We start from the raw sequence: 22,345 nt of genomic DNA, 5'->3' as shown, positions 1-22,345 counted from the left end.
CAGTCCCTGGGCGTCAGAGTCTGCTCGCTCCCTCAGCCCAGAACCTGATACCCAACAGGCTTAGGCGGACGACACCCAGCAACCTGCCTGGAGCCTAACTGTCCAAGAGAGGAAGGGTCCTCAGAGACATAAAGCTCTCTCGACCTCTCACAACAGCAGCTGAGAAGAGGAAAAGAACCAGGGGGGGAGGAGGATACCTACCCCCCCACACACACGCACACACACGCACACTCATCCACCTTCCCTACAGAGAAGTGTCCTGTTCACCAAGCACACCACAGTGTACTCAGAGGTTAAAACTCTGCAGTGACCTCAGCTCCTGCAGACAATCAGCACTGAGGAGGAGGATGTCATCCTTGCTCACTGAGGCCCCGTAGGCCCGAAGAAGGAAAATGTTGGCGCTACCTAGTCATAGAGCCTGAAACAGTGTCCAGAACTGGGGGCTTGCCTGCCACTGCAAGCTGGCTTCCGCCACCCTAGACACGGACACACAAGAGGGACGGGCAGGTCCTTCCAAGAGCATCTGGTCGGGCAGCAGCCTTTCTTTCCCTCCCACAGTACTTACAGAACACAGGAAAACGCACTTATCTCCTCAGCCCATGAGAAAATAAAGTCTCCTCCGATAAAAAACACAATCCACTGGCTCCTTTAGAAACAGCGGCACAATGTCTGCTTTCACTGACCCTACTCACCAACAGCAGTGCATCTTGGGTAAGCACACAAACACCTTAAGTTTCACGAATCAGTATCTCATCTGTGTAGACCTTACTCATATCCTCAAGTTTGAAGCCTTACTTTATTCAAAATTTGAATCTCCTAGCGAAGAGACAGACTCCTCTTAGATCTTTCTGCTCTGAGTATCGGCACACACGGTAACCGTTACCGGCCATTTTCCACACGTCTCTCTGGTGAGCACAACTCTGCCCCTGCATGGCTGCTTCTCAGGACAGATGGGGAGGGCACAGACCCAGGGGGAACTTTCCAGGCTACGGGAAAGCAATGTTTTGTGAGTTTACTTAAAAGAACAACTTCCCAACAAGACCTGAGTCGACACATCACAGGTTCAGCAGCGCACCCGCTTCCGGCCGCCCAGGCTTCTCCTCTTGCTTCTCTGGCCTGGTAGATGACAGCCCAGAGGACCTACCACGACCTTTTAAAGTGCACACACACACACACACACACACACACACACACACAGGAGGGCATCTCGGGAAGGAGTGGTCAATGCCTACTATCTCAGCCTGTAATCACGACACTCAGGAAGCTAAGGCAGAAAGGCTGCAAGTTCAAGACCAACACTGACTACCTAAGTGAGTTCAAGGCCAATATGGGTTGAAGATCAGACACTGTCTCAAAACGACAAAAAACACAGGGAAGGAAAAAGGGACGTCTTTGTTTGTGGTTTCCTGATGGGTTCGCTTGTCTATCTAATAATTTAGGATAGCAAAAAGGTACTTTATTGAGTTCCTTAGACAGTTAAATATTTACTGAATAAATCTGTTCCTACAACATGCATACATCAGCTGCTTAAAATCAGAACATTTCCATATACCTGAAACACCTATGCTTAGATAATGTATCATCATTTCTGACTTCCCTCCCCATTCATCTGGCAATACAGTGCTTCTTAAAATAACATCCTTAATTCTAAATGAGTATTCTACAAATTTTTATTCATTTATCTCAATAAATTTAGCCTCCAAAGCTTAAATACATATTTCACCTCAATTTAACTCTATCTTTACAGAAAAAGAAATCAAAAGTAGATAACACAATCGAGAACTCCTATGAGCCTGTTTGCTTCAGAAACGAGCTACAGCCCACCTGACATTTTAGGTGACGGGGATTCAAGGCCACAGTTTTTGCACACTCAGTCACAGAGTACTTCCTTTCCTTACAGCATGGACTCAGGAGCTCACACAAGCTGGGCAAATGTTCTACAGCACACCCCAGCCCTGGAGCTTTCAAAACAGGGTCTTACTATATGGCTCAGGCCGGCCTTGAACTCTCAATCCTTCTGCCTCAGGCTCCAGAATGCTGAGACTAGAGACACAAGTTTCTTCTAAATGGTATGGCACTGAAATAATCATTAAAGAGACAATGAAAATAAAATTTAGGGCCAGCAAGATGGTGCATCCAGTTAAGGGATTTGTCATGAAAACCTAGTAACCTGAGTCTGGATTCCCAGAATCCACATAAAGATGGAAGGAAATTTCAAACCTATTCCAGAAAGTTCTCTGGCCTCAACACATACATACACACACACACACACACACACACACACACCACAAACTTTAAAACCCAAATGTATATAAAGGTTTTTACCTGAAAGTTCAGATTGATTTTGGGGGTTTACTATTTCAAAAGAACAAATTATTTTTCAGCTTTTCAATTAAGTCAATTAATACAGTCTTTCTTCCCATATTAAACAGTTTAAAACACTGCTGACATTTTTCAATAGGCCTATTTTAGTATTGTCCCAGAAAATCCAGTTTTAAAGGCAACTTGAGGTCACCTGAACGTCTACTCACCTTGCTGTTTTCCTAACAGTTTAACTTGGCATGCTATCCTGAACTGATGCCTGAGCAGGTCCTTCTGTCTTCCTGTGAGCACCTTACCTGACCAGCCTCAGCAAGAGTCCCTGTTAGAGTTAATCTCTCATAAGATCTGGCAACTCGTGTGCCCAATTACTGCTCATCCCCAAACAGGAGGGAAAGGCTGCTTCTGACTTGTCCAAACTTAACCACACGTTAGACGCACACCTCGGCCTGCCTTGTGCACTCTGTGAGCCTGGTGGCCACGGCACTGTCTCATTTCATAACACTGCACACAGCTCATCCTGCCCCGTCAAGTGTTTCCACGAAGCTCGCTGCCCTGATCACTCCGTCAGAGATTTCACAGCTTCAGCTGATAAATACACAGCATTCTTAGATATCTCACCAGTACCTAGGATTTTATTTCATTTTCTTGACTACATCAGTGAATTAGCTGTTAAACTAATCATTTTTAAAAGAACAAAATTTTCCTACTTATCTCTAAATAACACCAGTTCTGGCATGTATAATCGCTTTCCTGACTCCCCCCTCCCCCCACTCTGTGTTTTTCTTTTGTTAATTCTCTATTTCAGAGCTGCTTTTCCTCATACTCCTCTCCCTGCCTCCCTTGTGGGAGATCAGAAGCACAAGGCAGTGCATGAGATACCCCACCCTCTGGCATGGTCCTGGCTCTCCCACACACAATGTGTATGGATGGTGCTCACGTTGGGAGTGTTTATGTCGGGCCAGGACAGTCAGAGAAAGAGCACGTGTGCTCACGTCTCCACGCCTCACTCATTGTCCACTGGCTGACTTCCACGGTGTGTGCTGTCGCGCGGGAAACACAACAGATGCCGCAGCCAGATGTGGAGCTGTGCTAACGCACGAGCACGCGAGCCCTGGTCCAGGGAGATGGTTCAGTGTGTGCTGGTCCTACAAATGAGGACCTGGGTTTGGATCTCCAACGCCCATGTGAAAAGAGGAGCATGGTGGCATGTGCCTGTCTTCTGGGCCCCAAGAGAATAGACAAAGACAGGCAGAACTGGGTGCTTGCCGGCCAGTCAAGTCTAGCCAAAACCAGTGAGCTCGAAGTTCATTGAGACACCCTGTTTTAAAAAATAGGGTGGAGAAGCAAGTCAAGACATCTTGATATCAACCTCTGGTCCCTCCAAGGTACCCACACAGTGTACATCTGTACACACACACACACACCATATATACACACACAAGCATACACACAAACACCTAAGAACATGTACATACTCCGTGAGCTCGTACACACACGCACTTAAGCACACGAGTGTGCATACACTCTGAGCACACACACACACATACACACACGAGTACACACACACCATGAGCACCAATCGACACTGTCCAGGCACTCAGACACTGGGGATCAAGGGAACACAGCTGGGGTCCAAAGGGCAGACAGGCGGCCAGGGCCAAACACACTGCCCTCCATCGCCTTCCTTAACTGAAACTTACAGTTTATCATAGTGCCATTTTTTTAGTTTAACATTTAGATAGGAATTACTATAGTACCAATTACTCATTTAAATCTAAACTCCAAAATTAACTATATAATATTCATAAGTCAGAAATGAAGTGTTGTTACCATAGCTAAGACAATCTTAGAATCTTACTAATACAAAATCCTATTTTAAAAACTAAAACTAAAGCCGGGCGGTGGTGGCGCACGCCTTTAATCCCAGCACTCGGGAGGCAGAGGCAGGCGGATCTCTGTGAGTTCGAGGCCAGCCTGGGCTACCAAGTGAGTTCCAGGAAAGGCGCAAAGCTACACAGAGAAACCCTGTCTCGAAAAACCAAAAAAAAAAAAAAAAAAAAAAAAAAAAAAAAAAAAAAAAAAAAAAAAACTAAAACTACATCACCGACTGCTAAGTTAAAAAAAGAAAAACCTTCATGGCCACCAACAGTTTCAAGTAGAGTTGTGTTTTCCTCCTTAATTATTAACTTGACCCTGGAGATATTATTCCAGTATTACTGAACAGATCTGAGAGTTAAACTCAAGCATACCAATGCACACCAGCAGGCTGAAGAACATATGATAAACCCATGAACTGGACAGTCAAGCAGCAATTTAAAAAGAGAAGAGATCCTTTTAAAATGTGCTACTGAAAATGGACCTGTTTGCCACTGACCTCCTCAACACACCTGGCACTGTCTGTTCCCCAGTTCCTCCTCCCTGTCTGGTCTAATTGGGGACCCAGAGAGAGGAAGCTGGGCAGAGAGGCCAGCTACTCTGAGATGCCCGCACCCCAGCAGAGCAGGAAGCCTTCCTCCATCACCGGGCTGGGGTGGAGCACATGACAGGTGCCGTCAGCCTGGACCTGGTGAGTACTGAAAAGCCAGTGCGTTCCAACAGACTAGTTCTTCAAACTCTGTCTTATGCTTAAATTTCAATTGACCCTGAATCAGTCTGGGAAGAAGATATGGGGGGGGGGGGGGGGGGGTCTGCATGTCAACAATCTACCAATCAATGAAAATTAAATACCGTGGATGTTTCTGAAAACACAAACATATATACATGCACGAAAACATCTGGGGGAAAAGGCAGCATTAAACAGAGTACTAGGGAAAGTGGTAGATTGGGAGATCCAAAGCCAGCAAGTTTCACTCCATTCACTTTGGTGCCATTCAAGTTTCTTCAACAAGCTGTGGCCTGAACGTGACCCTCCAAAATTCCTATGCTGACATCCAGTTCTCAAAGCACTGGGATGGAGAGCTGGGGTCTTTAGGATTGATGGGGTCACAGGGGTGAACCCCTGATGACTGAGATTTGAGACTTATGGAAGAATCCTGTGGGTGCCTCCTCTCCTGAACACAGAAAAGGCCACCAGGGAGAGCAGGCCCTCCCCAGACATGACTGTAAGTCTAGCTCTAGGGTGCTCTGTCGCAGCAACCTGAATCCACTACCGCAGAACTATAGTAATTTTTATATTTTACGATATCTTTCAATACTTTTTGCCACAAATTTTGTAGCTGTAGATCAAATGCATGCTCCTGAACTTTAGAATCATAAATAGCTTAGAGAAGTGATTCTCAGGGTGTGGTCCCCTGCTCAGTTCCATCATGGCCTGGGTGCCGGTCAGGTCAGATGGGCAAACACTGAGACCACACGAGGTTGCAGTAGGCAAATCACAATGCTATTTAAACCATGAGGACCATGGCTCTAGAGCATCACTTTAAGAACCAGGTGTCAACTTTCCCACTCAGGAACCCTCAGGGTTTGGTCTCAAACACGGGACAAAAGGCAAACTGAGGTGCCTATTAACAAATCAAAGCTGACACTGGTCACCAGGCTCTCCCAGCATCCCTCAGTCCCTACCTGTTACAGGGTGCTCCTGGCTGTCATACCCCACCCCTACCCTAGACTTCTCCAGCCCAGAGGCTGGGCTGGGCTGTCCTTCCCTCAGCTGCTCTTTCCTCTGTAACTTCCCTCTTTTGGCCTCTTGCCCTCTTGGCTGCTGCTCTGGTTCCCCTCTCTCCCTCTCCCCTCCTTCCTCTCCTGTCACGGCCCAGTTCAGTAGGCTGGTCATGGCCACAGAGATGCCCCAGCTACACTCTCCTTCTTATCTACAATAAGCCTTCTCCTCCTCCACACCTAGGAGCAGTCATGTCCTCCTTTTATCCCTTTTTTCATCCACTCAGGACCTCCACAGGACACCAACACCTCCCCGACTTTCAAACCACTCTGCCTTTCGGGCCGCGTTCCCAGAGCCTTTCAGCACGGGACTGCTCCTGAGACCTACTAAAGGATCTTCAGGCCCTGGGAGGAGATCAGAGCGCTGTCTCAAGGCGGAGCTTTGGAACAGATCCCCTGCTGGGAAGGTGCTGTCACACGACTGCCTTTTCACCGGGGTCTTCAACAGTGACAGCTTGCTCACTGAGGGATGTTACAGGGTGCGTTAGGGTGGTAGCTCAACGCCTCTGTGGCCATGGCTTCCCTTTCACAGTGACACCTCAGCATGCTCACTTAAAAGTCAGTAGTGTTCACATTTACCTGTTTGGTGATCGTCTTGGCCAACGTCTTCTGTCAGATTCTGTAAGAAATATGACCGTTAAACACCAAGAAACCGCACACCCTACAGCAAGCGCGGAAGCTCGGTATTTTCGTAAGCAATGGAGAGCCGCAGCGTAAATTCTTTTATCGAAAGCAATCGCACAAAGGGGCCGCGTCAAAGCTGGCGACTGGGCCGTTAAAGGCTGACTTACTAGCTTGTTAAGGGTATGGTAGATCTTATGAATGTTTGCCAGTGTTGAGAGATGAGAGTTCAGCTGAAAGTCTTCAAAAGAAAAGGGAGAAAAGAAACCAGTGTTAGCTGATTCGCAGACAGTAAGAAATTTCCAACGCTCAAAAGTCAACGTAAATAGTTGTTTCGGTGCCTCAATTAACCGGATACTTACAGGTAAACAACATGCAACTACGAGCTCAGCCCCCAGAAATGAGTTCTGACCGTAAAGTCCAACCTCCTACCAAATGCTAAAAGGCATGGGAGTTCATACCAACTCTAAGGTAAAAGGAAGAAAATCCTGCAGTGGCTGTGAAATCCCACCAGCTGCCAACCTGCATCTCCTAGGAAGGTATAAATAACGGTAGGAACTCAAACGAGCCATGCGCACAGATCTCAGAGGGACTGGGCTCGCTTCCCCATCCCTCCCCAGAATTTTGGTATGACAAGCACACCCCCAGCCAGAAAATGACAGAATGGTGTCCCAGTGTTCGGCACTTTATAGTCTTACAGTGTATTTCTTCCAGGGTTGACTGTACAGTACTGCCACAGGAATCTATAACCCTCCACCTCCCCTTAGACACGCAGATAGAGAACTGTCTTGGGAACTGTTGGTCCCAGAGCTCAGGGGAGTGTGCAGTTACCTGAAGGCCCCGCAACAGTGGAGAATGCCACAGATTCAGAGCTGCACTCCTAAGCACTCTCCCCATGCACAGAGAGTGTGCGTGCACCATGCACCACCTCTAACCCCTTCAGGACTGCATGCCATGTCAGGCATGAGAGAGCCTGCAGGCTGCTCCATGCCAGAACCTTGCACAGTACATCCGCGGTACACTACCAGGCTTTAGAATTTCCCACCTCAAATGCTTTTAGAGTCAAGGATATAGCTCAGTGGTAGAGTCCCACCCTAGCATGTATGAAGCCCTAGGTCAGTCCTTAGCACCACACACACGCAGACAAGATTTTGAAGTATGTGCACATACACAGATGAAGACTATACAAAGGAGCTAAAAGGTTATTAATAATTTGATATTTGAAAATGTATCAGTAAGCATTTTTATAAATAGCAGGATTTACATTAATTCCATTTCTTTCCAATCACAAACACTAGACCGAAAGTGGCCTAGAAAAGACGCTCTCGGAGTCACACCATTCTAAGTCACTTCACCGCGATCACTGGGGACATGCACCAGATGTAGAGAGCACACCCAGGGGTCAGATGCGACCATGTGAGTTGTCTGCTGGGCTGGACCCACTGGGCGGCGGCTGCTGCTCTCAATCTGTCAAACAGGCTCACTTGCCCTAGGAATCCACTCATGGGCAGCCCTGCAGCCAGGCAACAAGCTGTCCCTGACAGTCACAGGTGGGCACAGGGACAGACGACACAGATGTCCACCTGCACTGCTCTAGCAGACACTACCACCCAGAACCTCTAAACAGGCCTTAGAGATGGACTCCTGGCCTGACCTGGTGATGTTCCCCTGAAACCCCAGTGCAGGGGGAGGGACATGTTCAAGACCCGATCTTAGAAACACAAGCATAAGCTAAGACCCCTGTTAATTGTCTGGATCCGAATAATCTGGCCATACTGAAGGTAAATGGCACAGGATCAATCCTGATGACCCACTCAGCACACCTGCACAGGGAAGGCTCAGAATGGTGCACAGGATGAGAATGGACACGTGTGCATGAGTGTGCATGGTATGCACGGTATACATACCTCCTCATGTTTACACTTAATAAAAATGGACAGGGTCTCTAAGCCAGAAACAACAGTGTTTACCTTCCCTACAAGAGGCTGCGGGGAGCTGCAATACATAACTCCCACAACCATCTCAGTGTTCTGTTTAGAAACAGAACAGGCCAATACATTCCACTATCACTTTGCTCCCCGCCCCCACCCCCGAAACCAACGCTGAGACCATGGACTGTCTTGCCACTGAGGACAACAGAAGGGAAGGCAGAAAGGACGTGTCAAAAGGCCAGCACACATGTAGCGCGCGTCCCGTGGCCACCATATGTCACTCCACTAGCCTGCTGTTCAGGTCATGCCAGACTTTGCATATATGTGCCTGCACAAATGGAGGTTGTTCAACCATCCCCTTCCCTGTAGTAAAGATGGAAGACACACAAGAGAAGCAGCAAGTTATCCTCACAGTGAGTCCCCACCTTCATGAGCTACTCCACCCTGCCCTGGCTTCCGAGTCTTTCACACCAGTCCTCAGATCCTTCTCTTCCTACTCCACACCCATCATCTCCCCTCCACACTCAGCCCAGTCCACGGGGGCGCAAGCCAAAAGCAACACTGTGCTGTACATTCTGACCCTGGGGTCTAGAAGTTGGTTCAAATCGCCAGCCCACAGGTTTTAGTTCATTCGTTTGTAACACAAATCTTAAAGGCTCTTATTAATAATAATAATAATAAAAAAAAAAACCCTGAAGTCAGGTATTGGGGTGAATCCTGAAAGATCAGAAGCAGAACAAGCCACAGTCAACTTCACCTCGACAACGCCACAGCTTCCAAAGAGACCTACTCCTGTCTACCCATGCCTAGATGCCTTTCTGTTCTCTTCTGATTTGCTCTCTCTGCCCAGCTACATCACTTCCTCTTCCTACACAGCTCTGTTACTTCCTGTCTGTCTGTACAGACCTCCATGGTTAACTAGTTTTGGAATTTAAGGCGTATGCCACCACACCTGGCTCTGTTTCCAGTGTGGTCTTGAACTCACAGGGATCCTGCCTGCCCAGTGATGGGATTCAAGGTGTGTGCTAACACTGCATGACTTCTGTGTTGTGGTTGACTTTTTCCTCTGATCTCCAGGCAAACTTTATTTATTAAAGCACAAATAAAATATCACACATTTCAGCACAAATAAAATATCACCACATTAATTCAACCTAATTTTCAACTCTATCTATAGAATGAAAAACAAGTTACCCTATATAGTGAGTGCTATAAGGATGAAACTATGCAACTGCCTGCTTACATGATGTCAAGATGGGTCACACCCAACCACAATGCCTAGAATACTCAATTAAAACTCTCAACTCCACACCACGCCACCACAGGAAATAGCTTCTATCTATGTAGGTCTAACTCCAAAGACCTTTCAAAGTACCAAAGACCCCAAAGTCAGAGCTCCTCTGTGACCAACGCGAGTGGCCTGACCATCTCCACAACCCATAACAGCGTTGCTACACATAAAAGTGCAGACACACACACACACACACACACACACACACACACACACACACACACACACACACACACAGTGATGGGGGCAGGAACTCTCCATGCACTGGGAAAGACACTGGGATGCTCACAATTACATTCTATGTAACTGTTTCATTTCATTAACAGCAACAAAAGGGTCCATCTGACAAGTCACATACTACGTCAATTATCCGTTTCCATACCCAAGTCCTACCACAGGCACCAGGTTGTCATTGCACTCAAAAGGGCAAAAGGAAAAACGACGAAACCAGTAACATGAGCAGTCCTTTAGTCTCACAGTGTAAGTTAAGAAGACATGAATTTAGCAGGAAAAAATAGCAATAAAAGATAAATTCACAAAGGTTAACAGACACTGGATTTATGGTTCATCTGTTCCATGCTCAGGGCAAGTAATAGACCTTGAAATCTAAAATAGACTTCACATCCTTAAGGCAGAGATGTCGGGGTAAAGATCAAACGCTTTACAGGGAATGAATTCAGGAAAGCACGAACAGGTTCATAAAAATCTCCGGCTCATCTTTCCATTCTACAGGATAAATGCAAGGTTAAGTCAACTGTACTTGTGATCCAAAGGCTCTCCACAGGGAGCAGGGGTGCTGTACTGCAGGGGACAGGCACCCCGCTACAGTCCACATTCAGGCCACAATCCGCTCTGCACAGCACAGCCTGACTGGTCAAGAGCTCACCTACATTATCTTCTGGGTATTTTCAAAACCACCAATGAACACTGACCAGGTATGAAAATATCATTTGATTTAATTACTATTTCCTGTGATCCATGCAAGATGAAAGGGAAGGAGGGTTCAGAGCACCCCACTGAACCACTGCAGATACAGACCTCTACAACATGACGAGTAGCAGGGATCCAATGACCCGGGGTAAGCTCAGACAGGACCGCCAAACAACAATTTAATTCCCAATAATGTATATATCTGTAAGGATCGGAGACGATTTTAATGCACAATAAACAAAATCCTTCCTTTCTGCCATAATGCCAATTGTAAGATATAACTGAGAGCGTCCAATGATAGCAGCATCGAAGCAGTAATACACACAGGAATAAACTTCAAAATGTGAAATAGAAATGCAGAAAGAGTCAAGTCTAGTGGAAGACATAATTGCAGATGGTTATTTCTGGGAGGAAAAATGCCATTATGAAGCGATGGCGTTCCCTTCAGTAAACTACAAATTAAAAGCAATCAAATTCCTATTCTGCCATCCTACAATTTTCACCCACCCCACCCTCCTACCCCACAGTCACCCCCACCCCAGTCACCCCACTGTCACCCCTCACCTCACAGTCACCCCCACCCCACAGTCACCCCCACCCCACAGTCACCCCCACCCCACAGTCACCCCCACCCCACAGTCACCCCCACCCCACAGTCACCCCTATCCCTGGAGAAAAATAACAATAGGCAGAAGGAAGCCAAGGCTTAGAACCAATTCTGAGAACAAATGCTGCCCTGCCGAGAAACTGCTGAAGGGAACAAGGAAGAACTTTCTCCTCAGGTATCAACACCAAGTCGGGGGCAGAGCAGAGAGATTACTGTTGGGGGGCAGACTGCAGGACTCTGGGGCTTTGTGGGTGCGATGCATCTGTGTGCTGTGGATATTGGTCTATATAAATAAAACACTGATGGCCAGTGACCAGGCAGGAAGTAGGTTGCCAGACAGGAAGTAGGTGGGACAAGGAGAGAGGAGAATTCTGGGAAGCGGAAGGCTGGGGAGAGACACTGCAGCCACTGCCAGGAGAAGCAGCATGTAAAGACTTCGGTAAGCCACCAGCCATGTGGCAAGGTATAGATTTATAAAAATGGGTTAATTTAAGATATAAGAACAGTTAACAAGAAGCCTGCCACGGCCATGCAGTTTATAAGTAATATAACTGTCTGAGTGATTATTTTATATGTGGATTGTGGGACTGCGGGGCTTAATGGAACCTGGAGAAAAGCTCTCCAGCAATCTGTGTTGCAACTCCTTGGCCACTGCCGCTCAAGTGCAGATAACTAGTGCATAAACAAAGAAGTGGAGCTGTTTTCCAATAAAACGTCATTTGTAAAAAACGAGATGGTGGGCAGGCCTCAGCCCCTGGGCCCCTCCCTGGCTGCCCCTGCCTGGTGTAAAGGTGCAGCAGCTACAGCAGCACAGGACTGTGGCAAACGGAAGGGAATGGATACACACGGGTCTCTGTGGATTAACACACGCGTAGAGTTAACGTGCTAAAAGAGCCTTTCTGTCTGTTAGTTTTAGACACCATCTCTCTACACAACCCTGCCAGCCCGGAGCTCACTCTGTAAACCAGCCTGACCTTGAACTCACTGAGATCCTCCTGCCTCTGCCTCCCAAATGCCGGGATTAAAGGCACACGCTAATCAATAGGAAGAGGCTGTCAACCAGGGAGCATGTGGAACAAACTAAAACTGACCCCTACCTCAGCCACAGTAGAAAGGGAAGGTTGGTGTTCAAAGCAGTTTATCACGGGCCCAGAGCGCAGCATGGGCCTTACCTGTACCGCATCAATTTCATCGACTGACACTCTGTGAGCACACCACACACACATACACCTCAGAGCCCCTGCCTTGAGTGTTCTTACCATTAAGAACAACACGGTTTCTTCTCACACTTAAGTGTGTCATTTAACTAACCCGCTTCACAGGATCTTGCAGACCAACAGACAGGATGTCTTCTGCACTCTGCCACTTGGAACATTCTGCTTTTCTCTGCTGCATTTGTACCACATACCATGCACTATAAACACTCTCACGGCTCTACAGAGGCCAGGGTCTTGCCCACTGCTGTATTCCAAATACCCACAACACTACCTGCTCATAGAAAGTGCTCAAGAAAGATTCAAGGGGGCTGGAGTGATGGCTCAGAGGTTAAGAGCACTGGCTGTTCTTCCAGAGGTCCTGAGTTCAATTCCCAGCAACCACAAGGTGGCTCACAACCATCTGTAACGAGATCTGGTGCCCTCTTCTGGCCTGCAGTCATACATGCTGTATACATAATAAGTAAATAAATAAATCTTAAAAAAGAAAAGAAAAAAAGAAAAGAAAAGAAAAGAAAAGAAAAGAAAAGAAAAGGAAGATTGAATGAATGCAGGTACAGAGCTAACACACTTTAATAGGGCCAGGGTGTTTCAAGTCATCTTCAAGTGTCCTGAGAAAGGGTAAGCAATGAGCCTGTGAACCCTGCTGAAGAGTTCAGACTGAGCATCCTAAGACTATGCTTTCTCAACTTTCCTGCCAGAGGGCACGCACATCGAGCAGGTAGAAACGACATATTCAGCCAGCACTAACCACCCAGTGGCAACTGATCTACCACACCTTTACAAGAAAGCAAACCCGAGCACAGCACCAAGCTGCACAGGGTGCCACCAGGCTCCTGGCGGCTGGCACGCACGCATGCACGTGCGCGCACACACACACGCATGCACGCCTACTGTACTATCTACTGCATTAACTGTGTAGACCAGCTGCTGCTGAACGCGAACTCCTTCAGAGAACACATGCACTTAGGAGGCCAAAACGAAGCCTTTATTCGCCTTAGTGAGGAAATGACCTGCACATAACTCTTTACTGGAATGCAGCGGGGAAATGGGACAGCACCAAGATGGCTTGCACTGTGGCCTTCCAAGGCTCTTCCTTCTAACTCTCAGACTGGGTCAGATGGCAGCACCGGCCAAGCTGGGAGTAAGTCACACTTTGTGGTGGTTTGAAAGAAAATGGCCCCCAAAGGGGGTGGCACTATTAGGGGGTGTGGCCTTGTTGGAGTAGGTGTGGCCTTGTTGGAGGAAGTGTGTCACTGTAGAGGCCAGCTCTGAGGGCTCATATGTGCTCAAGCCATGCCCTTCCTGTTGCCATGCAACACTTCCTGTTGCCTGCAAATCAGGAAGTAGGACACTTGGCTACTTCTCCAGCTCCATGTAGACATGCACACCACCATATCGCACCATGATGATAATGGACCGAACCTGAGAAGGTAAGCCAATTAAATGTTTCCCTTGTAAGAGTTGCTATGGTCATGATGTCTCTTCACAGCAACAGAAAACCTAACTAAGACAGAAGCTGGTACCAGGGCCTGGGGTATTGCTGTGATAGGCGTGACCATGCTTTTATTGGAAAGAATACGGACCTTTGTTGTGGAATATTAGTTGAAGATGTGTTACATTCATTTTTGCTATTTAAATATTTGTTAAATGATACAAAGATGTGCTGCATTCTTTTGTGTTGCATTTGTTTAACTCTGTGAAGTTGTGTTTCTTTGCCTGCCTAAGATACCTGATTGGTCTAATAAGGAGCTGAATGGCCAATAACTTGGCAGGAGAGGACTAGGTGGGCTGCCAGGCAGAATAAAAAGAAGCAGGTGAAGCAGGGTGATGGTGACGCACACCTTTAATCCCAGCACTCGGGAGGCAGAGGCAGGTGGATCTCTGTGAGTTCAAGGCCAGCCTGGGCTACAGAGTGAGTTCCAGGAAAGGTGCAAAGCTACACAAAGAAACCTTGATTCAAAAAAAAAAAGAAAGAAAGAAAGAAGGGAGGGAGGGAGGGAGGGAGGGAGGGAGGGAGGGAGGGAGGGAGGGAGGGAGGAAAGAAAGAAAGAAAGAAAGAAAGAAAGAAAGAAAGAAAGAAAGAAAGAAAGAAAGAAAGAAAGAAAGAAAGAAAGAAAGAAAGAAAACAGGAAACAAAAAGAAGCAGGAGAGCAAAGGGAGCAAGAAAAGGACAAGAGGAAGATGCGAGGGGACAGCCACCCAGCCACACAGACAGCCACAGAGTAAGAAGGAAAGCCAGATATACAGAAATAGAGAAAGGTAAAAGCGCAGAGGCAAAAGGTAAATAAGATAATTTACGTTAGAAAAAGTGGGTAGACACAAGCCAAGCTAAGGCTTGGGCATTCATAAGAAAGATTAAGCCTCCATGTATTTATTAGGGAGCTGGGTGGCAGGACCCCTCCCCAAAAAAATCCAACAACAGACCTTGGGACTATGGATTAGAAAAGCAGATGAACGCTTTAAGTGCTGCTAAATGGGCCATCCCAGTTAAAGCATGGAAGACAGTGGTGCTAAGAGAGATTAGAACTGGAGAGCTGGCTCAAGAGGTGTCAGAGGAGAATTTTAGCATGTTGCCTAGAGATCATTCTCGTGATATTTTGGTGAAGAAAGTGGCTGCTTTTTGCCCTTGTCCAAAATGTTTGCCTGAGGCTGAAGTGAAGGGTTTTGGATTAACTTCTTTGGCAGAAGAAATCTCGAAACAGCCTAGTATAGACTCTGTTACACTAGTGTTAACTCTAATGAAGATACATGATGAAAAGGAGCAAGCTGAGCAAAGAAAAAATATCTGAGGAGAAAGGGAACACCAGAAAATGGAATGGAGGTAAGTTCTGTATACGAGGAGATAAACAGACTTCAGAAATAGAATAAAGGGAGTGACACTGTTAGGAGGTATGGCTTTGTGGGAGTAGGTGTGGCCTTGTTGGAGCAAGTGTGTCACTGTAGAGTGGGCTGAGGTCTCGTGCTCAAGCCACACCCACAGTCTCAGATCACTTCCTGTTGCCCGCCTATCAAGACGTAGGACTCTCAGCTCCAGCACCATGTCTGCCTGCACACCCCCATGTCCCATCATGCTGATAATGGACTAAACCTCTGAACTGTAAGTCACCCCAATTAAATGTTTTCCTTTATAAATAGAGTTGTCATGGTCATGGTGGCTCTTCACAGCAATAGAAACCATAACTAAGGAACACTTCCTAACTGCTAGCCCAAAGTTAGTTTTCCCATTCCTCCTCCTTATGAAGATAAGATCACATTCCACATGAAATGTACGACCTTAGCTATCAAGTATATGAATTACTTTAATGTTAAAGAAAAAAATATTGAAATTGGCTAAATCTCAAAAAACTCTAACAACTTTTCTAAAGGAAAAAAAAGGGCCAGAGCCATAAGAGAACAAAATTAAAAACATACAGCAGGGGAGGTGTCCAGGTTATCCACATGCAGATAAGAGGTCTGACTGCTTAACTGACAGAGGCAGATAGGTAATACAGATAACTGACTGATTGATACCAGAAGTGGTGAGAACTCATAAACTCAGAATTGCTCCATGGTATGAATCATCATGCAAAGATCAATTCCTTAGTTAAACACCAAGAACACCACAGTTCAGAGAAAAACAAGAGACCAATACCACTGATGACAGCCATAAAACCCAGAGTACCTGCAAGGAAATCAGCCATCATTTACACTAAAAGTTACAAAATCCTGGTAAAACTGAAGAGAACATGAAACAGAAAAATGCCCCATGTTCATGGACTAGAATATTACTAAAATATCCACACTACCCGAAGTAGCCACAAGATACAAAGCAACTCCTATGAAAATATTAACATCTTTCACAGAAATAGAAAAATATTTAAAAATCTGTGTGGAATCCACTAAAGACTGAACAATGAAAAAACTCTTGAGAAAAAAGGGGGGAACAAAGCTTGAGGCTCCAATACCTGTCTTTAAAACATACTACAAAGCTGAGAGGTAGGAGCAGGTGGATCTGAGTTCCAGGCCAGCCTGGTCTACAAAGTGAGTTCCAAGGCAGCCAGAGAAACCCTATCTTATCTCAAAAAGACAAAAACAACTGTAAACAAGACAGCATGATACTAGTGTTCTCCAGAGTCACAGAACTTAAGGAATGAACCTGTGTTTGTGCGTGCGTGCATGCGTGCGTGCGTGCATGCGTGAGTATATATATGTACACACATACATATATATGAAGGGGGTTTATTGGAATGACTTACAGGCTACAGTCCAACTAACCCAAGGATGGCTAGTTGTAAATGGAAAGTCCAAGAATCTAGAGTTGCTCAGTCGCAAGAGGCTGGGTGTCTCAGCTGGTCTTCTGCATGTGCTGGAATCCTGAAGAAGTAGGCTCCAGCCGCCAGTGAAGGGATGGATGTGTTGATGAGGTGAGGGGCAAGCAGAACAAACCCTTCCTTCTTCCATTGTTCTTATGCAGATTTACAGCAGGAGGTGTGCGGATTAAAGGTGTACCTCCCCTCATCAAGATCTGAATCAAAGCCGGGCGGTGGTGGCGCACGCCTTTAATCCCAGCACTCGGGAGGCAGAGCCAGGTGGATCTCTGTGAGTTCGAGGCCAGCCTGGACTACCAAGTGAGTTCCAGGAAAGGCGCAAAGCTACACAGAGAAACCCTGTCTCGAAAAACCAAAAAAAAAAAAAAAAAAAAAAAAGATCTGAATCAAAAGCCTGTGTCTTCCTTCCTCAAGATTCCAGATCACAGGTATACTCTCCATTTCTGGATTGTAGTTCATTCCAGATATAGTCAAGTTGACAACCAAGAATAGCCATCACAACTGGCATAAAAACAAGACACACTGGCCAATGAAACAGACGAAGGAATCCAAGAATAAATATGCATAGCTACAGCCAGATTTTCCATAAATGCAGCAAGAATATACATTGGATAAAGTCTCATCACTAAATGATGCTGGGGAAATGAGACATAATACAAAAGCAGAAAATCTCTCTCTCTCTCTCTCTCTCTCTCTCTCTCTCTCTCACACACACACACACACACACACACACACACACACACACACACACGAAAAAAAAAAATCAAAGCGTGTGTGTATGCCTCCAATCCCAGTACTCTAGAGGCTGAGGCAGGTGGATCTCTGTGAGTTAGAGCTCCACATGCTCTACATAATGAGTTCCAGGATCCCAGAGCTATATAAGTAAGACCATACCTCCAAAATAAATAAAAAATAATTAAATAAATAAATAAATAATCAATTCAAAATAGGTCAAAGACTTAAACATTAACCCCAAACTATGCAACTACTATGAAAATATAGGGGAAGTGCTTCAGGGCACATGTTTGGAGAAGAATTGTTTTTTTATATGACCCAAAAACAAACAAAGCTACAAAAGCCAAATTTGATATATGGTAAATGAAAAGGTTGTCTACAGCAAAGGAAACAGTCCATGGAGGAAGAGACAACCTACAGAGGAGAACAGAGAATCTGCAAGCCTCTTCGCTTGCCTGGGGATTTATTAAGACATGAGAGACCTTAAACAACAAAGAAACAAGCAAGAAAAATGCTATTTAAAGATGGACAAATGGCCTGCATGGACATTGGCTCACGAGATTCCTTAAGATATTAGACAAATGAGTAGCAAGTGCATGAAAACAAAAAGTTCAACATTAGTAACCAAGGCAATGCCATTCAAAGTCATAATGGGACGTCATCTCACCAGGTTAAAATGGTATTATCCAGAAGACAGAAAGCATGGCTACATGTAATGTGGAAAGGGAAAAAAAAAAACTCTTACATGTTGCTGGTAGAAATAAATTAGTACAGCCATTAAGAAACAGCGTGAGACTCCTCAAAAACTAGGAAATGGAGCCCTCATAAGATGCGCCACCTCCCTGCTGGGTGTACATCCGAGGGGCTGAAGTGAGGAGGACACAGGAGGTCTCGGCGTATTTACTGGGACATTGCTGACTAAGACAAGCAGTCAGCCTCAGCAGGCACCAACAGATAAATGCAGAAGCTGTGGTGTGCCGGGCGGTGGTGGCGCACGCCTTTAATCCCAGCACTCGGGAGGCAGAGGCAGGCAGATCTCTGATCTCTGTGAGTTCGAGGCCAGGCTGGGCTACAGAGTGAGTTCCACAACAGGCACCAAAGCTACAAAGAGAAACCCTGTCTCGAAAAACCAAAAAAAGAAGAAGAAGAAGAAGAAGAAGAAGAAGAAGAAGAAGAAGAAGAAGAAGAAGAAGAAGAAGAAGAAGAAGAAGAAGAAGGAGCAGCAGCAGCAGCAGCTGTGGTATATGTACACAGTGAAACACTATACAGCCATGACAGAATGGAGCCCTGTCGTCTGCAGCAACACAGACGGAACCAGAGGGCACTGAAAGAGAAATAAGGCACAAAGAGACAAATACTGCACAGTTTCATTTCGTTTTAATTGATACATAGCAATCGTACAGATTTTGGAGGTACAATGTGACATCACAGAACATATATGTGTGGTGATCAGATCAGGGTGACTGGCATGTCTGGCACCTTAGACGCATGTCATTTCCATGGGAATATTCATAATCTGCTTAAAAGCTAAGAAGTTCTTCTCAAAGTACAGACAAGGCTTGGTGGTGTACACCTATACTACCAGTACTTGAGAGCGGAGGCAGGAGGATGGGGGGGGGGGGGGGTCCAAAGCCAGCCTACCCTCCAGAGCAAGCTCCAGGCTAGTTTAGTAAGCTTCAGTATGAGCGCTAGACCAGCCTAGGCTACTGAATAAGATCCTGTCCCCAGAAGGACAGAGTTATTGGTTAGCAGCGCCTACCAAGGGTCTGAGGGAGGGAGGAAGAGGAGATGGTTCCAGAGTCCGGGACAGAGGCGCACAGGAGGAATCCGTCCTCCTGTTACATAGGACACGAGGCCCCACGTGCTTGACAACAATTACTTGCATCTTTCAAATTACCTAGTCGAGAGGACTTTGAGTAGGCCCATGGGAATGGTATGCCGGAGGTGACAGACATGCCAATCACTCTGATCTGATCACCACACATGACACACGTGCGCTAAGATGTCATGCTGTACCCCCAAAACATGTACAATTACTGTGTCCATTAAAATTAAAAATACATTGTTTAAAACTTAAGGCTTATAAATAATGCATATTCTGTCGCCTGCTCTTTGAGAACGCTGTCCGTTTATTATTCTATGCTCAGCTAGTCCAACTGTCTAACAGTTATTTATGGCATTTCACAGGAGGGAGAGCGGTAACTGGAGAGGCACACGACACTGTCACTCACGTCTCAAGTGCGCCGTGTTCTCCTGGTCAAAGACTCACAAAGGTATTCGATTATTATCTAAACTCCGGTCTGCTCAACAGTGAGCAGCCTTCTCGGGGACAAACATTTAAAATATGCCACTGTGCTCGTAATAAATGCCTTTTCTGTCACAATGAAAATCATGAGATAACCCTGCAAGGACAGGGGGATGGGGTAAGGGCAGAATACCAGCCACACTACTGCCAGGAAAGCAAAACAAAACAAAAGGAACCCAAGTCACTGTATCGCAGGGGCCAAGCAGGGCAGGGCTGTGCCTCTCCCATGGGTTCAAAGCACCACGCAGAAGGACCTAAGTGTCATGGACAAAGGAAATCTATAGGTAAAGCGAGAGTACGCTGGAGTGGCAGCCACTGGTACGGTGCCTGGCTTCCTTCCCTCTAGAAAGGCAAGTGCAGGCAAGGCCCCATCTGCCTGTCCCATGGCCTCCTGGCTCATTCCATTGCTCTAAGCCACACTCTCCCTTGAGTACTCAAGTCATGTCCCTCTGCAGGGCCTTGGAATTTATCTGCCCTCTCCCTCCCTGACACCTGGGATTCACAGGCCCAAAGGCGGTCTTCACTAGCTATTGGAGTAGGCCCTTCTAGGATCTGACTTCCCCAGGGGATTCAGATGTCCTCACAGGCCTGGCCACTTGCTGGTATGGGATTCCGAACAGCTTTGTTGACAGGCAATTCACATTCCACATCAGTCACCATCTGAAATATACAATGCAGAGGCCTTCGTGTATATATAGTCAGGGAGGTATCAGTTGTCACCGCAATCGAATTCCAGGCCATTTCTACCACACTCACCACCAGTCCTGACTTGTCCCCTCCCCCCTTCAACAGGAGGCCACGGTGTGTATTGTATAGACTTCCACTCAAGAGTCCAAGCTTCAGGGCAAAGGACTGTTCACCCTGTCCCAACACTTCCGAGGGCACGAGCCTGGTGCACACGGCAGGTACGGATATGCAACAGAGGTTCATGGCCTGAACATAGCCAACAGCCTCAGCGATGCGGGGGTCACTCACAAAGACCTCAGTGAGGACAGAAATGACAATGCAGAGGCCAGGACACTGCAGGCTGAGGAAACACGAACCAAGAGTTCGAGACCCACGGCTCTGAAGGAAGAGTAGATGTGTGTGTGGCTAAGGGTGAGGCTTGAACTTGTTTAAAATGCTGCTACCTCTCAGAACTCAGGAGGAAGAGGCAGGATCTCAAGATCAAGGCCAGTTTGGGCTGTCTCAAAACAAAAACACTGATGTTAGGCTGGCAGAATCGTAAGTCATTACAGACTGGGACTTAGGCTCAGAGATACACAGGACTCAGGATTTGAAAAGTACAATATGATTTTTTTAGAAACTACAGTAAAATACTCACTTCAAAATGACTTGGGATACAGTATCTTTCAAAAAATGAAGCCAATACTCTGTGAAAACTAAAAATGGAATGTTTTAAGTGATCTCTAATTCCAACTTACAACTTCACATCCAAATTAAGTTATTGGCTGTTTGAGATGGCACAGGTCTTCTGTGTGTGTAATCAAACATTTTTACTTTTAAGGCAAAATTATTAAAAGATGTGGGGCTGAGAGATGGCTCCGAGGTTAAGAGCACTGGCTGCTCCTCCAGAGGACCTGGGTTTAATTCCTAGCACCCACATGGCAGCTCACAACTGTCTCTAACTCCGGTTCCACGGGATCTGGCACCCTCACACAGACCTACATGTAGGTAAAACACCAATGCATATAAAATAAAAAAATATTTTTTTTTAAAAAAGTGATGTAAAAAGGCTTTTTCACACTGTAAGACGAGGTAGGAGAGCCCAAAAGCTAGGTTTACAGTCAGTTCCACGCCACATGGCCTTCATTGCCAAAAGTAGACACTTCTTTTTCTACTAAAAGGCTAGAGGTACCCACCTTACTATGGTGCAAGAATTAAAAGGCTTAGAGACCAGCGCCTGGGGCATGGTAGGTGCCAACTAGGTGCTGGCTACAAGTCAGAGGTGGCATCTTTTAAACCTTCTCCCATCACAGCCAAACCAACCCCAGCTTGCTACCCACGTCAGCAACACCAAAGCAGCTTATATGTCCAGAGAAGCAGGGTCTGACCCAATCAATTACTGAAACTGGGCGAGTGGATTCGAACACACAGCACCTCAACTCAGCCATCACCTGCCAGCAGCCAAAGCCACTCCAACAACCAAGGCACTGCCTGACAAGAGTAATCCAGTGCCCTGCAGCATGGGAACGAAGGGCAGGAAGCCAGGAAAAAACAAGGGAGGAAAGTGTTAACTTCATTTATTTTCTACGGGAACAAAAAGCCAAAGAAGAGGGTCTAGAGAAAGAGCACAGACAAGCAGGTCACTGTGTGATGGGATGCACATTTGCACAGAGCACAAGATCCAAAATTAAATCCATCCAGGCGTCCGGCGGCGGTGGGTGCTTTCCACCTCACTCTCACAGAAACCAGGGAAGAA

The 22,345-nt window shown here is 46.4% G+C and overlaps 1 protein-coding gene across 10 annotated transcripts in view; it reads right to left on the bottom strand.

Annotated features, from left to right (window-relative positions):
• Dcun1d4 (defective in cullin neddylation 1 domain containing 4) overlaps window positions 1–22,345 on the bottom strand; it is an 87,042-nt gene that overhangs the window by 44,005 nt on the left and 20,692 nt on the right. For 5 of the 10 annotated variants that reach the window (XM_006979701.4, XM_015998358.3, XM_015998360.3 and 2 more), the window contains 2 exons: window positions 6,771–6,841; window positions 6,559–6,598 (listed from right to left, as the gene is read on the bottom strand). The exons of 3 other annotated variants lie outside the window; for them this stretch is intronic. In XM_006979701.4, coding sequence (XP_006979763.1) covers window positions 6,559–6,598; window positions 6,771–6,841 — 111 coding nt within the window. Of the gene's footprint in view, window positions 1–1,981; window positions 2,095–6,558; window positions 6,599–6,770; window positions 6,842–22,345 lie in introns of those variants that run through there. 2 more of the 10 variants (XM_076546444.1, XM_076546442.1) reach the window with 2 other exon arrangements.

Source organism: Peromyscus maniculatus, chromosome 10 (genome assembly GCF_049852395.1).
Source record: "Peromyscus maniculatus bairdii isolate BWxNUB_F1_BW_parent chromosome 10, HU_Pman_BW_mat_3.1, whole genome shotgun sequence".
NCBI classification, from domain to species: domain Eukaryota; kingdom Metazoa; phylum Chordata; class Mammalia; order Rodentia; family Cricetidae; genus Peromyscus; species Peromyscus maniculatus.
The sequence above is the reverse complement of the archived record's forward strand: the minus strand, read 5'-3'. Positions and strand labels throughout refer to the sequence as shown.